The 16,612-nt window shown below is 45.5% G+C and overlaps 1 protein-coding gene across 3 annotated transcripts; it reads right to left on the bottom strand.

Moving 5' to 3' along the window:
• Positions 1-377: 377 nt before the first annotated feature.
• LOC123401733 (transcription factor E2FA-like) lies at positions 378-16,144 on the bottom strand. Of its 3 annotated transcripts, none has more exons than XM_045095588.1 (14): positions 15,697-16,144; positions 13,467-13,647; positions 13,305-13,361; positions 3,144-3,229; positions 2,976-3,064; positions 2,824-2,875; positions 2,640-2,692; positions 2,491-2,541; positions 2,373-2,421; positions 2,177-2,242; positions 2,011-2,087; positions 1,710-1,935; positions 1,259-1,325; positions 378-986 (listed from the first exon to the last, which is right to left on the bottom strand). In XM_045095588.1, the coding sequence occupies exons 1-14, from the start codon at positions 15,910-15,912 to the stop codon at positions 883-885; spliced, it is 1,374 nt and encodes a 457-aa protein (XP_044951523.1). In that variant the 5' UTR covers positions 15,913-16,144; the 3' UTR covers positions 378-882. The 3 variants fall into 3 exon arrangements, with proteins under 3 accessions (XP_044951523.1, XP_044951525.1, XP_044951524.1); XM_045095590.1 differs by having other exon boundaries at positions 2,640-2,665; positions 15,697-16,137; XM_045095589.1 differs by having other exon boundaries at positions 378-983; positions 15,697-16,137.
• Between the last annotated feature and the right edge of the window lie 468 nt (positions 16,145-16,612).

Here is a 16,612-nt window from a genome sequence, read left to right on the forward strand (position 1 = left end):
TCTTCATGTCTATTAAAGCAGATTTTTTCTTCTACCTCCTGATTATGACTTAAACACCAGAGGGCTTATAACCAGAACAAAATACATATTGTTGACAGTAAATGTGTGTACTGAAGAGACAAAGATTTGCTTCGTAGTCTTCTTCAGCTATGATTTCAGTCAACTTATGGTTGTCCCTAAAGATTGAATGGAACCAAGAATTGGAACTGCTCACAATGCTTATTGAAGCTAGAAACAGATTGGACATCATGTGCTACAAGGAAGTTCTTATTGCTGGGTACTATACTTCAGTGACATTAGCTTCAATGAACAGAGCTAAACATAGTTTAGTGGAGGGCATGCAATCTTCATTAGAACATTTGTGACATGCCCTTGTCTCACCCAACTCCACTTGTATTACCCTTTTGTATAACCTCCATTTATATCATGAAAAAGAGTCACAATAGGGGACTTGCCTACTGTTTTTGCTCAAAAAGATTGGTAATAATTCCCAAGAGAGCTACAAAGCCACTATTGCCTTGCAAAATATACTCAATTAGAAATTAAATAAAACAGACACCGGAATGTTCATAGTGGTCCGAATTCACGGTGCAATATGCACATGGGCGCCTTTTCAACTGAAGGACGGGTGCCAAAACAAACAGGGCAGCAGGCTGATGAGTTAGTTGGCACAAACAGTCTCCAGAACAAACAGGGCAGCAGACTGATAGGTTAGTTAGCACCAACAGTCTCCACAACAAACAACAAATTCAGAACGGTGATCAGTCTAAACTTGCTGCCCTGATCTTTCAATTTTGAAATCAGTATTTGCTGCTACGTTGTGAGTTATCACTGAAACAGCACTCCAGGAATTTCAGATGTCAAGTTTTCACCGCCATGACCTTATGGTTGATCCATGCTTGGAACCTCCATCCGCGGACTATGATGTGCATGTGGGCTGCTAACATCTTCTGGTAAAAACACTGCAGTGTCCCACTGCACTTCTGCTATTTTTCATGTTAAGAACTTCAAGTTGAAATAATCACTAGTACTTAGCACGTACTCCCTCCGTCCCGTAATATAAGAGCGTTCTTGACACTACAATAGTGTGAAAAACCTCTTATATTATGGGACAGGGGAGTACATATGAGTTCAAACATTAATGAATAGACTATTTTTTTCGATAAAGGACATTTCATTTAATTAATTTATCAAAGTGATACAACCGCATCAAATGAATAGACTAATAAGGTTAAATGAATGATCAAACAAAGGATACGTGCTGTTTCCCACATGTCAGTAATACTAACGTCACCCTCTGTTAGAAGCCAGTAATCAGCATCAGTCTGCAAAAATTGTGTAGCATTATAGTTCCTTCGTGATCATTTTCGGAAAAAAAAAATTGCACAAGAGTATTATTATGGGCAAAACTTACTGTATGCTTCTGCAAACTTTATAGTTAGTTAGTTTACAGATAGGATTTGCATGTCAGAATTCAAGGAACAAAAAAGGTTGACAGAAAAAGCAGAACAAAAGTTTGTACGTTCATTCATAATGTTGTACTCCCTCTGATCCATAATAAGTGTCGCAGTTTAGAACTAAGGTTGAACTAACCTTAGTTCAAAACTGCGGCACTTATTTTGGATTGGAGAGACTGAAATTTTATTTGAATTTTATGAGCATGATGCAGGGGAAAAAAATTTAAATGAACTTGAGAAAACCAGACTTACATTAACATCTGAAGGGATTATCCTTGTCATCCCTCCATAATCATTTGAAGTAGGATCTTGTGGAGTATTCTGCCTGTGCTGAATATTATATTCCACATTGATTGATTTGCTGCTTTGTGTAGCGTATGTTGCATGTAAGTCTTCACAAGGTCCGTGTTCTGGGACATTTGTATGCCTTGGAGGTGTTGCAGCACCACCCAAATTCTCAAATCCATCGTCAAATTGACTAAAAATACAACAGGTTCTGATCAGGTAAAATTCAGTACAAATATTTAGCTCCACTACAGGAATGCAGCATTACCTAACTAAGTAAACATCTATTGGGCCCAGGGTACTTCTTAATACGATTCTGTATCTCCTCTGGAGATAATCACCAGCCTGTATAGGGAGCAGATATGCAAAAGAAGTCATTAATCAGTTCACAAAACCATTTGTGTGCAAATCTCCACTAATTTTACTAATCCTACCTCATCAGGATCTGGTACTTCAAGTGTGGTACCATGAGGAGCTTTTATTGCAATTAGAGTTTCATTCTGGAAAGCCCGAAATATATGTCAACATACAGAATCACTGCTATAGAAATACTGTTGAGTAAAGTAAACTGCAAATGATAATATCAACTAACGTGTGACATTGTTCAACCATGTAAGTAGAGTAGCAGACCTGAAAGCAGGGTAATCCCTTGATATCATCTTCCGTCACATAGAGCCATCTAATGGACAAATGAAAATCAGGTTTTATGCATCATTCAACATTGACACAACACAAGAAATACAATTACCTTTGACTGTTCTCATCTTCCGTTAACCCCCTTAGCTTTTCGCGCATATCACTGCAAGAAAAACAAGATTCCAGGTTATATCATGCTCAGATTGTATGTTTTGTAGAGAAGCCCAGATTATGAAGTTTGTTGTTTGCCATACTACGAACCTTATACGCTCATCTAAGGCTTGCTCCTGCAAATTAAGATTTTCAACTTCTGTCTGAAAGAATAGGTTATACAGTACTGAGCTTTGATATAGTTATCATAATATATCTCAAAGAAAGTACTCAGGTGCGCATAGAATTGATATGTCAATTTCAGTAGGAATAATAAATTCACATGAACAGATACCTGCAAACCTGAAAGGCCATTATCTAATTCCACTCCTGAATCATCCAAGCCCCTGTAATGTTGTGTGAGATTAGCTTCATATAACACACCAAATGGTAAAGAAATAAGACTAAATGAAGGAAGACAAGTTCAAGAAAGGAAAATAGCATTACTTCCAACGAATTCTGTTTTTAAGTGTCTTTTCTATAAGCCCAATTCCTTCGAGAACATTTGTGATGTCATATATGCGTCGCTTTTGAACCTGAATAGTAGGAAAAATATGTGAATTTGTACCAATTGGAAGCAATTAAGTATCAGCTGCAGTGGTAACAGTGTGTAACCTCTAGTGTTTCTGCAGCATTATTCAAATCTAGAATGCCATCCTCAGCTTGCTTCAGCAAATTGATGAACTTCTTTGTCAGAAGTCCTGAAGATGGATCAGGGTAGATATAAGTAGCAGTGCACAGTAACATGGAACACAAATTAAGATGTAACCAAATCCTGAAAGATCCAAGTCTGCAAGGTACATATGAATGTGGGGTCAAACTTATAGCCATATGGCCCACAACAATACAGCAAAGGAGCCACCATAGGACGCATGAGTAGCAGGGAGACTCTGTTTCCCTTAGCCTTCAGTTTGAGTCAGAATCTAATTCGTTAAAAGCTTCAGAGTCTGTTTAGATAAAGAGAGAGAGTCCAGAGTGTAATCAGTTCAGATTTGGCTTGATGGCCAAGTTAGTTCGCCTATAACAAGGGACTTAATCCAATGAATAAAGCAAGCCAATTCAGAGTATTTTCCTTATCGTAGCTGCCTAGAGTAAATAGAAATTTGATTTCTTCCAACTTTGGTATTAGATACATTAAGCTATAGCAGCAAGTTCATGGCACTTCTCTGCCATAACAGTCAGCATTTTTGCCGGCCCAGCAGTAGTTCCAGCACACCACAAGGTTGCCTGAGGGCCTTTGCAAAGATGGCGAGCTTCAGCGGCCTACTAACCTCCACTCCGGTATCGCCAAGGCGTATGAGCAGCGCCATCTTGCTCCTTCGCGCCACAGTGTCGTACTCCTTGGACTCGTGTATTGGCACCATGCACCTAGTGCCCGGCCTTCCTCGCCTAGTATTGCCCCTAGCACAACTCCGGCATCAGCTACCCAGGCCCCACCAGCACTTCTCCGTCTCACTCTAGCCGAGTTGGTCGAACCGTGGCGTGAGACATCTTCTACAACTATGATGAGCCTTATGTCCTGGGCCACCGGTGCGCTAAGCTTTTCTTCATAGAGGTCGACGACTTCACTCGACATGACAGACCCCATCCTCCGTGTGATGGTGGCCAACGGTGATCAGGTCGCCAGTTTACGACTCTGCCTATGACATTACACTGCATACTGAAGGCTTGACATTCCACAATGACTGTTTCAACATTCCCTCCGCAGCTTCAACGCCATTCTTGGTGTCAGCTGGCTCCAGAAGTTCGGGGCAATTCTTTGGGACTTTGATCGTTTCCACGTATCCTTCCACCTCCACAGCACCCATGTCACATGCCTCCCCCCCCCCCCCCGGTCATGCGTAAACTTTTGAGATAGGATTCGGGGCACATGGATGATATGCTCGACGAGTTAGCCGACCTCTTTGTCTCTTCTACGATGCTACTACCGGCCAGGACCCAAGACCACCGCATTCGTCGGGAAGACGTCACTCTTTTGTCGTGCGCCCATACCGATATGTGCGGTCACACAAAGATGAGCTCAAGCAACAATGTGCCAATATGCTCAACAAGGCCTTATCCGCACCAACGACTCCGTTTTTTCTTCACGGGTCCTTCTCGTCAAGAAACATGATGGCTCCTAGCGTCTTTGTGTCGACTAGTAGGCTTTGAATGAGCAGACTGTCAAAGTAAACTTCCCATCTCGGTGGTCGACGAGTTGCTCAATGAACTCCTGGTGCTAGGTTCTTTACCAAGCTTGATCTACGCTTGGGGTATGATTAGGTGCACATGCATCCAGATGATTTCGCCAAGACGGCCTTCCGCATTGATGATGGCCACAGTGAATTTCTAGCTATGCCTTTTGGCTTAACCAACGCACCAGCAACTTTCCAGGCTCTCATGAACAAAATCTTGCAACTCTTCATTTGTCGCATCGTCCTCATTTTTTATAACATACTAATAATAGCTCATCACGTCAAAGCACCTACGCCACCTTGGTGTTCTCTTTCAACTCTTGCGGCCAACATGTCCTTTTCCTCAAGCAAAGCAAGTGCACATTCAGCACCCCAAGGGTGGCTCACCTAGGCCATGTGATCTTTGTTGCTATGGACACAGACAAGGGTGTGCAGTGGTCGGCCGACTCCACGTTCAGTTTGTGCCTTGCATGGTTTTCTCAGCAACAAGTTCATCAAGGACTTTGGGCGGATCATCGCACATCTCACGCACCTACTCACCAAGAAAGTGCTCCGCTAGCGTGACGAAGCTAAGCCTCCTTTCAAGAGCTCAAGTGCGCCCTCAGCAAAGGTGCAGTGTTGCACATGCCCGAATTTAACAACCGTTTCATCGTTGAATGCAACGCCTCGAGAACATGATTCGGTATGGTCCCGCGTCAAGGCGTTCGTCCCCTAGCCTTCTTCAGCCGCCACATCGCCCCTCGCCATGCTAAACTGGCTAGATATGAGCGGGAGCTCATAAGCCTGGTTCAGACTGTCCGCCATTGGCACCCATACCGGTGGGGTCACCCTTTCACCGTTCACACCAACCACTACAGCATGAAGTTCCTCCTCGATGGGTGACTCTGGACGATTCCGCGGCACCAACGGGTCAGCAAGTTGTTCAGATTTTACTTCGCTGTTGAATACCAGCCAGGCTGCCTGAACATCGTCGTTGACGCCTTGTCCCGTCGTGACGCTGACGTTTCTCCAACAATTTGTGTTTTGTCGCTGCCGCTGTTTTCCATGTTCGACAATCTACAGAACGAGATCAACGCCTCCCTCAAGTTCTCAACCATGCGCAGCAGCATCTTAGCAGGCGAGCTAGCGGCACAATGGAGTTGTGCGAACAACTTGATCCTCCACTCACATCGAGTACATATTGTGGAGACGTCCCTAACATTGGTTGCAATCCTCAAGCACGCGGACGCAGCTCATTAAGGTGTGCAGAAGACACTACATAGCCTCTACGCCGACTTCCATGTGTCGTGTGATCGTAGACTGCAGCTGATCTGCTGCATACTTGTTCCATGTACCAGCACAAAAAGATGTGGAGACCCTTCACCCTGCTGTCCTACTTGAGTCTTTGATTGATCCCTCCTCTACGTGAGCTGATATCTCCATGGATTTCGTGGAGGCCCTAACGTGCGTGCATGGCATGTTTGTGATTCTCTCCGTCATCGATCGCTCCTCCAAGTATGCACACTGTTAGGAAGTATTAGTATTGGTCTAGGAGTCCTATTAGCCTATGTTTCCTTTCCTTGTACCCCGAGTCATGTGTATATATATATATATATATATATATATATATATATATGCCTCATGGGCTATGTAATATAGATACGTTGATTTCATAACATGGTATCTGAGCTTAGGTTATTTTTTTCAGGCATCGCAACTCGCCCTCCTAACCCAATCATGCAAGGCTGTTCGTTGTTGTTGCCTTATCTCCCGCCGCCGGCTGCTACTCCTGTCGCCAGCTGCTCCACCCCCGTGATCCAAAGCGCCCAACTCCAAATCGAAGCGCACATCCTCTGGATTCTTCCACTTAGTCAACATCGCTGGATCCCATCCTTTAGGTCGCCCTAGCAGGACTTCCCCCAATCTTCTACCAACCATGTACGGCCGCTGTCCGCGACTCCGCGTCCGCCTTGTCCCGGTCGGCTGTTGCGCTTGATCCGCCTGCCGCTTGCTTGATCTATGCCTTCCCGTCCCCGCCTGGCTCCCTGCTCGATTGGATTGCACCGAGCCTCCGGGCTTTTCCAGTCGGCTCTAGCTGCTAACCGAGTTGGGCGCTCCTCTTTGTATGTGCTTGCATTCTGTTGCTTTGCCACTTCTCTTTGCTAGCTTGTGTGTTGCATCTTGTGTTCCCCATGGTCGTTTGCTGCTGCTCGCGTGCTGCTGCTGTGCGTGCTGCTATCTACCCCGCTTGGCCTGCTGCTACTCTACTGTTTTGGCCTCTGATTTTCTTCCACTGCTATCGCATCTAGTCTAATGTGGCGAGTTTTTTTTTAAGATCATGTCACTGAGCACCTCAGGCTACTCATAATGGGGAGCATTATATAGTAGTATCATGTATATGATATTATGGTATGATACTACCTTTATAGTGCATAGTATCATAAATTAGTATCATAGATAGTCTTATTTATTGACATGTATGACACATAACAGCATAACATTTAACATGATACGGTATCTATCTATGTTACTCTAACCTAAACCTGGGCGTACACCGGACCGGGTCGGGCTTTGGAAAGCCTGAACCAAAAATCTCAGGCCCGAGCCCGGCCCGGCCAAAAAATGCAAATCTCAGGCCCGAGCCTGGCCCGAACGAACTAAAAAGGGAATTTTCGGGCCGGGCCAGGCCGGGCCTCCGTGTAAAATGATGACTTGTTACACCCTGTTTTCACTTTGCCTCAACTGTAAGCTTTTCAAATTTGGATTTAATTAAAACTTTTAAAGCAAATGTTATGATTGCCATGATTGTCATTGATTGTATGTATGCTTGAGTGTGTGGATCTAAAAATAACTTTTATAACATAATATTTCAAAAAGGAATCCTCTTTCTCATTTTTGCTAATTCAAAACCTTGCTTTGGGGTTTGCACTACAAGTCCCTGATTTCAAGGGGTGCCTTCACAAAGATTGTATTCTGATTCTAGCACTATTACAACTCTCCAAAATCATAAAATAATTATTTTATAAAATATTTTCCTATTTTATTTGCATGTCCTTTTCTGAGGCCAGAAATGATATTTCTGAGTGGAAAATTATTTTTCTACCTTAGAAAAATCTGAGAAAATTTGGAGATACTCAGAGGACATATATTTTCCATATATAAGATTTTCAACCCCTATTTATGTTCAAAATATTTGAGCAAACCTTTGAAAACCTATTATGTCTGTTTTGACCTTTTGAAATATTTTCAAAGGAAATATTCTCAATAAATTCCCAGAAAATTCTAGCATGTTCCCCAAGCTATATTTGGTGATCATGCCAAGTTTCACATCATTCCAAGGTGGTTTGGCTCACCAAATAATCCTAAAACCCTTCCTGTCCAGATTCAAGTTGAAGCAACTCTACATTGCAAAGTTTGTCCAAATGGCCTAAAACTTTGCAGGAGTGCTCAATACACCAAATGAGGAAACCCTGCCAAGAATTGGATTTGTGGGGATTAATTTGCTCACATTTCCTCTTAATAAGGCACAACTGTCCATTTGGGGGTGTTTTCAAGTTTGCATTGTCAAACTTGTCCAATGGAGCTCAAATTTGGTAAAGCATCCTAATCTTGCCTAAAACTCAATCCTGTTAACTTTCAGCATCATTGGTAAAGGTTAGCTGCCCCAAACACAGATCAAACACCTTCAGCCAAATTAGTCAAACAGCATCTAGCACTCTCTATACCCACTCCTTTCTCTCCAAACTCCTAGCACAGACTGCCAGCACCACTCCTCAACTACAAACGAGTGGGCCCTCCTTGGTTCAAAGTGAGTAAGCCAAAAACCCCAATTTAGCTCTTGGTTCAATGCTGGCCTCTTTAAGCACCTCCCTTTGACCAGCATTGAGACACACCAAAGCGCGCTAGCATGCCGTGGCATGCCAAAACTGCGCTCTGGGCACACCCGAGGCTAGGGAAACCAGCCCCGGCCGGTTCTCACCTCCCCTCGATGTCTCACCTCGCCCCGGACAACGACCTGACTCAAGGCAGCCTCGGGGCCCCTTTCTTCCCCTCTCCACTGACTCAGGCAACGCGTGCCTGCGCGCGCCCGATTCGGTCAGGAGGGCGCGGCCCCGCAGCACGCCTGCACAGCTGCCCCCGCTCCTCCTGTTGCGTCCGCAGAGTCCTAAACAACGTCCGCAAACTGTGGTTTCGGCCCCGAGCCCTCTCTCCCTCTCCTGCAGCCGTGGCGAAAACCACTGGCGCTCCCCCGCTCGGTGCCCCGTCGCCAGCCTATAAATAGGCTTCCCCTGTCGTTCTAGCACCTCATTCCTCTGCTTCCAACCTTCAATCGAGCCCCTAGCATCCCCACTTGAGCAAGGAGAGCCCCGGTGCTCGAGATCGACCGAGGCGTCGCTGCGTCGGAGCTCCGTCGATCTCGGGCTATAGGCTCGCTCTCGAGCTCCTCTCACTTTCCCCATGACCACAGCAAGCTCAGGAACCTTCTCCACCACTTCCCCGAGCTTCTCCCCGCTCGGAACACCCTTCTCCACCGCAACCCGAAACTCCTCCGTCGCGGTCTCGTCGTCGCCGGTGATACAGGTCCTCCCCGTCGGTCCCTCGACCCCTACCAGGTAGGCGGACACGCCACGAGCCACTTCTGTGCTCACTTGGCTGTGAGGACGTCGGAGCCGCCGCCGGCGTGCCTCCCCTCCTCTCTGTCTGGAGGTGGAAGACGACCCCGACAGGAGGGTCCCACCGGTCGGTGGCCAGTCTCTCCCCCTCTCCCCCCTCTCTGTCGCTGACCGCAGGGGCCGCGCGTCAGGTTTAAACCTAACGGCACGCGCGCCTAGGCAGGCTGGTTGGCTAGCTGCTGGCCGAGCGAGCCAAGGGTTGAACCCTTTTTCTTTATCTTTTAAACTAGATTCTTAGATTATTTCTACAGGATAAAATATTTAATTAAATTCAAATATTTTTCCACCATAATTCCTCTAAAAATATGTAGAATTTATTAGTGTTGTTGTGTAAATTTTTGTAAAGACTTTTATGCACAGCATTAATTAAATACTTAGTTTGGGTATTTTTAGCTCCTGTTAATGAGACTTTAAAAATACCTTTTTACTACAAAAACAGAAACAAACATTTGAGGAAGAAGTGGTGTACCGGGAAGGTTTTGTGTGAGTGGTTTTGGAAATGGGATTAGATTTATGATGTGTCGACCGTCCCAACCTTACTTGTGCGACCACGATCCCCTTTATGGGACAGGGCTTTGTTGATTAATTTGGTCGGTGCTAACAAAGAGCCGACATTACTAGTGGCGGGAGTGATATGGTCACTCTCGTGACGGGGTCGTACCAGGTAGGTCGACTATGCCGTTTTTACGTGTTCCGGGCACACCGTTGGTCCCTGCATGGATGATACGATCCAGAGTTGGTGCTCGTAAGACGTACATCATGTGGGCTAGGTACCAATCGAGTGGACTCTTTGTCTAGTGTCGTCAAGGGAAAGGCAATGATCGGGTACTTACCTCGGGTATGTTATATACCGCGAGTCGTGGATGACACGGAAGTTTTCCCGGATCTCGTGGGTACAGCGTGCAACATCTGCACAGTGTAAAACTATTCGAATAGTCGTGTCCACGGTCAAGGACAGTTGGGTAGTCCTGCTTAAACTACGTCCAGTCGTTTCCGCATAAACCATGTGTGTGTGTGTGTAAAGGTGTTATCTGAGTAAGATGATATGACAAGTCTGGAGACTTGGCATATAGGGTGAACCTGTGGTGCTCAGCCCTCCGCAGATATGTTGACATATGTGACCAGTATCCATGATTACCATCTAGCTTATGATGCATATCCATACAAGTAATTGACCATGCTCATTTTCGATTAAAACTTGCTTTCCGCAAAGGTTGCATATTACTTATTATCGTACCAACTGCATTATCCATATCATGGGTTGTTTGCGAGTACATTGAACGTCATTGTCACTGGTTATTTTATTGACCAAGCATGGAGGAACCAGAGCATGGGTTCCCTTTTACTACCAAGTATTCCGCTAGTAGTTGTCTGGTGAGATTGGCCTTCTTGGCCCTATCTATGTAAGACTTGACCGTGATGGTCCTTTATTGTATCAGACGTTAATTTCGGATGAAAGACTCTTGTTATTCAATATCTGTGTGTTCAGTGAGCATTGATCTCTGAGATCACTGTACACGTGCATTCGGCGATCTCGACCCGTAAGTCAGGGCCCAAACTGCTGTCCGGGCTTGAAAACCCGGCCGAACTGCAAGCCCGGCCTGGCCCGGGTTTTTCGGGCCGGGCTCGGGCCGGGTCACCAGGCCGGGCTCGGGCCGGGTCACCGAGCCGGGCTGCCCATGCCCAGATTTACTCTAACCCTTTTTTTCTTCTTCAGTTATGTGCCACATCAGCATGTTTGCTAGTCCCAAGGATCTGATACTAGCTATGATACCCCCACTATGGCTAGCCTCTCCCAAGGAAACGTAGAACTTCAATGTCCACAAGGGGCTTGAAGATGTAAGGAGTATAGATAGGCACGTGACCGTAGACTGCATTGACGAGCTAGGAGTACAGATAGGCAAGTGATCGTAGACTGCATTGACGAGCTTTTTTCATATCACATCAAAAAACATCCAAAACTATGATGTTGCCTTTCTCCTTGTGGCACATTATTGGAATGTCAATCAGTATGTGCTTCCTGGCTTTCTAGTTTTTCTTTATTTTCCACTGCGCCCACCAAATCCGTTGATATTTTGTGTTTCTCATGCCATGCGAGTCCACCGTACCTTTGTCCGACAACCTTTCTCTAGCCCTGATCCTTTCTATACAACATTTGTGGCCTACTTGCCCTTGTTGTTTTCTATAAGATTTTCTGGACTATTTTTGCATTGTAGATCTACGCCCATTGTGCCTTAGCCACCGAACTTCTTTCGCCGTCGGTTGTCTTGGGCTATGATTTTCTGTGCGGTGCTTTATTCTCTTGATGTGCCATCTTCATTTGACAACCCATCTTCTCTTGATACATCTCTTGTATCTTCAAGTGATGCGGTGTCTTTCTCTAATGTGCCATCTCTTCGTTATCCCTTTTGGCTTGACTCGACAGGTTTTGAAGATTCATGCTACGGCGATACTCTCAAGACACGGATTTGGATTATTATTATTTTTCTAGTGATACACTTCTTCAAATGCAGTGTTATTGCATACGCTTCGAATTTGAGGGGGGAGGGGGTTACGGAGTATTAGTATTCGTCCAGGAGTCCTATTAGCCTATGTTTCCTTTCCTTGTACCCCAAGTCATGTGTAATATATATATGCCCCATGAGCTATGTAATACAGATAAATTGCTTTCATAACACACACTTCATCCCGCTGCAACATCCATATACCGCTAGTTCATTGGCACGCACATTCTTTGAGGGCATTGCACGCCTTCATGGTCTTCCACGGTCAATTGTGAGCGATCAAGATCTTATGTTCACCCGCGTTTTTTGGCACGAATTGTTCAAATTGTCCTGTGTTCAGCTCCACATGAGTTCAGCTTTCCATCCGCAATCTGATGAACAAACTGAGGTGGTCAACAAGATCATAGCCATGTATCTCTATTGCTTAACAGGAGATCAACCGCGTCGCAGGCTGGAGTGGTTTTTCGTGGGCAGAATACTGTTATAATACATCACACAACTCCTCCCACCGTGCTACACCTTTTGAAGTAGTTTATGGGCATTCTCCGCCTTGTCTACGTGACTCTAGTCCCAACAATTCCCAGGTGGCAGCTATTGACACAGCCCTTCAGGACCGTGATTCTTTTCTCCACAATGTGTGTGAGCATCTACTTCTGTCCCAACAACAGTCCAAAGGTCCAAGCACTACTATGACAGTAGGCATCGAGAGCTCTCCTTTGACATCAGCAAGTGGACATGCTTTCGCCTTCAGCATCGGCCAGCAGCGTCCCTACCAGCAGGGCAAGTTGGCACCTCGTTTCTACAGGCCATTTCAGGTACTTGAGCGCATCGGCTCAGTCGCATACAAACTTGCCCTCCCTGTTGGTACACATTTACTGGATGTGCTGATGTCACCATGTTCAAGAAGTTCCACAGGGATCCCCCCCCCCCCCGCTACAACTCTTGTGTTGCCTGAGTTTGAAGATGGTCGTGTCGTGCCTGCCCCTGCCAAAGTTCTTTGTGGCAGCCTACGTAGTGGTGTCAAGCAGATTTAGTTCCAATGGTGGGTACTTCTGAAGATGACACACCCTGGGAGCTGTTTGACGAGTTCACTGCTCGCTTTTCCCTCCTTCCAACTCGAGGACGAGCTGCTTTTCGAGAAGGGGAGTGATGTTTATGTGGGGGCAGACTTATAGCTGTAGGGCCAAATCTAATTAGCTAAAAACTTCATAGTCTGAATAGATAAAGAGAGAAAGAGTCCAGATTGTAATCAGTTTAGTTTTGCCTTGATGGCCAAGTTAGTTCTCCTATAAGAAGGGACTTAATCCCGATGAAAAAAGCAAGCCAATGCAGAGTATTTACTTTACCATAGCTGCCTAGAGTAACTAGAAATTCGAGTTCTTCCAGAATGCTAAATTGTAACATCTCATCCTACATAATCATATAGATGGAGAATATTGTCATCACCTAACGAACTGTCATAGCGGCAAGTACCAGCAGGAGTTGATGGATTGAGTGGTGAGCCTGTACATAAAAAGATGTGCATGTTTAATCTTTTGTTGCCTGAATACATAGGCAAAAAAGAGTTTGGACTTCAGAGCAAATGGCACTAAAGAAGTTTTCACTTACCAACATTTGGCGTAGGTGTCTGAGGCCCAGCTTTATTGTTCTTAGCCTTTGATTTAGAATTCTTAACAGCTTTTCCGGAGACTGGGGTGAGTAGTGGATTGCCAGTAACTCCAGTGGTGACAATCATACAGTCACTCGACTCAGTCACATTATTTTCTTCACGTGTGGCTTTTCTTTTTAGCTGCAGAAGAGGGTGTTATATAATGGTAAGACAGACTAGCTGACGTCCAGCAAGGATGTCTATCATTAACTATTACAGATTTGGAGAAAATGCATCAGCTAAATCACACACAAAATCCTATGTCCTGAAAGCAGAATTCCTGAATGTAACCTAGAAGAAACACAAAGAACTAGGAGTAATTGGCATCTCCATAGTGGCACTATATAATTTTACTGCACAATTGAACCTAATTTTATACACTTAGAATCCACATAGAGACAACTTTGACAGTGGTATTACAATGACAGAATCGCATGCAAAAACACAAGTGTATTGTGAAACGAGTAAACAGCTTGTAAAAATGAGAGCTGAAGCATGTATTTGCAGCAAACAATTAGCATAAAAGATACCAGCATAAGAATCCTTCAACAGTAATGACAGTCAAAATAGTTACCTACGTTATGTGATAATCCCAAAGTTCAAAAAAGCTCTAGGCGTTAATTATGCGTTTGGCCACCTACTTGCGCTTTTCTAGCTTAGGCGTGATTAGGTGAAATTGGGCGCAATTAGGCGTTAGTACTGCAGGATGAAGAAATAAGCTAGATGGGCTGGCCTAGCCCATTAAACCACAGGCCCATCTTCATATCCTCCTATTAAAGCTCTTGTATGGTGCAGTCAACAGGAAATTTAGATTTCCTCCTCACGTCGCCTCTTCCCCTCGTCCTCTCTCCCTTGCTACATGAGGCTGCTTCTCTCCCTCTTCCTCTGTCCCTTGCCAGAGAAGCTAGATCCCTCGCCGGAGAAGCTGATCCCTCGCCGGAATCAGTCAATTTGTCGTCGGAGTAGCTGAATCCCTCGTCGGCTAGGATTAATCCTCGCAGGGGAGGTAGGATCCTCACGGGGCAGATTGATTTCTCGCCTGAGAAACATGATTCCTTGCCGGAGAGACTGATATCTCGCCGGAGGACCTCGCCGGACGCTTTTTTGAGCGCCTTGGGCCAAAGCGAGGTGCTAGGCCAATGCCCAGCGCTTAAGCGCGCCTAGGCGAGCGCCTAATAGCACTTTTTTGAACAGTGGATAATCCTACACCAAACTAGTTCATTAGATTCAGAGTATTTATAGACCATTGAAACAGTGTAGCCTATGACTAGTTGAAGCTTTGACCTAAACTTTATTCAGTTGAGGGCAATAAAATGTACATGATAACTATCTCCCTATCAGAGATGCATGTCTTCAACAGTTGGTAGTTCGAGCTTGCACAGAATCAGGTATAAGCGGCAAATGGAACTCAGCTGCTCTTCACTGTTACTTGCTGAAATTTGTTCAGTTGATGATATTATATTATTATTAAACTGCTCGAGGTGCTAGACACACATGTTGCATCCAGTCATCCATCATACAGGCTGCAGAGAAGGGTTGAGCACCCAAAACATACATATACCAACATAAACCGATCAATCGTTTCTGTTCGGGCTCAAACGAATTTTTGCAGAGCAAAGAATACATATAAATTGCGGTTCAACTAATTCTTACTGCCAGCCATGCCATGCCATGCGGAAGCAGTTGGCAAGTATTAATGGGACTATATATTATTACCATATGTTGCCTAAGTATCTGTTTATTCAGGACCTCGCTGCAGGCAACATGTACATGTACAGGTGACAGAACTCTTCCTCTTTGTAACATTGAAGATTTGACAGACCATTCCAATTCTTGCTGTGGCACGACAACAACAACATGACATGAATATTTATTTTGCGGATCCACGTCACACAATTAACATAGTCCATGTTTATCTAACTTGTAAATGATTGTAGGCACTGGGCATTCAAGCTTCCGAAAACAGAGACAACTTTGGGGAGGACAAGAAATTGAGAAAAAATAAGGAATCTGCAAGTGGATCCTTAAGATATACTCAAATCAGCACATACACCCAACAAAACCCTCAAGCTCAGCAACCATTTGGTGTCTACAAAAACAGCTCAAATCACGCACAAGCTCAGCAACACCAGCAAAAAAAAAACAGAAACGGATAAATCGAGAGCTCCTTGTGGAGCACAAGTATCTCACCTGCGTCCGGATAACAAGCCTCTCATCAATATCGCCGCCAACACCACCGGCGCCGATGCCGCCTGAGCCGGAGGCAGAAGGGGTAGTCGGCGCATGAAAGCGATGGTAGTCGTCGGGTGAGGCGAAGGGAGGCCGCGATGGTGTGGAGAACACCGGGGGTGGGCGCAGCGACTGCAGGATTTTCTGAGCAGCCGGCGGCCTGCCGCCCCCCGACATAAGCCCGATCTCGCGATCGCGCGCTGCGGGACCCCCAACTCCCGGGAGTGATGGGCGGCTTCGGCTTCAGAGAAGACAGGAGGGCATCGGGGGGACCGCCGGAGATGGGGTTCCGGCGGCGGCGGCGGCGGCGGCGGCGGCGGGAGGTAGGTGGGTGGGGTTAGGGAGGTGGGAAAGGAGGGGAATAGAGGGAGAGAGAAGGGGGAAGGGGGGACGAAAGAGAAAGAGAGCAGAAAACGAGGGAAGGAGGGAGGGAAATTAAGTACTAGGCGTTTGGGGTATCATCGGTGTTTGATGTGGAGGGAACCCATTAAGCAGGCTGAATTTCGAATGGGCCACTACCATCCGGAACACCACGCATAGCGGCGACGATCTGCTTCTTCCTCAATTTATGCATTCCCTATTTCGCGCTTCAGGCGTGGGTTAAAGGGGCGTCCTACATCTCGCCCGGGAGCCCCTATTTGACGCGTGAGGCGCCCTCAGTCCAGCAGCGCGAAAGTCACTAGTTAGCGAGCTTTTCTTAACAAATTTTATCTTCTTTGAAAACCTCTCAGTGAGCACTTCTATGCGTTGCCACTTGATGCGTTTTCAACCGTCCCACTTATCGTGTTCTGAGCGCTTTTTTCAGATTTTGTTTTTTATTCTTTCACATGCGTTTTCGGCTTTTAAATTATTTTTTTGATTTTTTATTTTTTTTATG

This window comes from Hordeum vulgare, chromosome 6H (assembly GCF_904849725.1).
Source record: "Hordeum vulgare subsp. vulgare chromosome 6H, MorexV3_pseudomolecules_assembly, whole genome shotgun sequence".
NCBI classification, from domain to species: Eukaryota; Viridiplantae; Streptophyta; class Magnoliopsida; order Poales; family Poaceae; genus Hordeum; species Hordeum vulgare.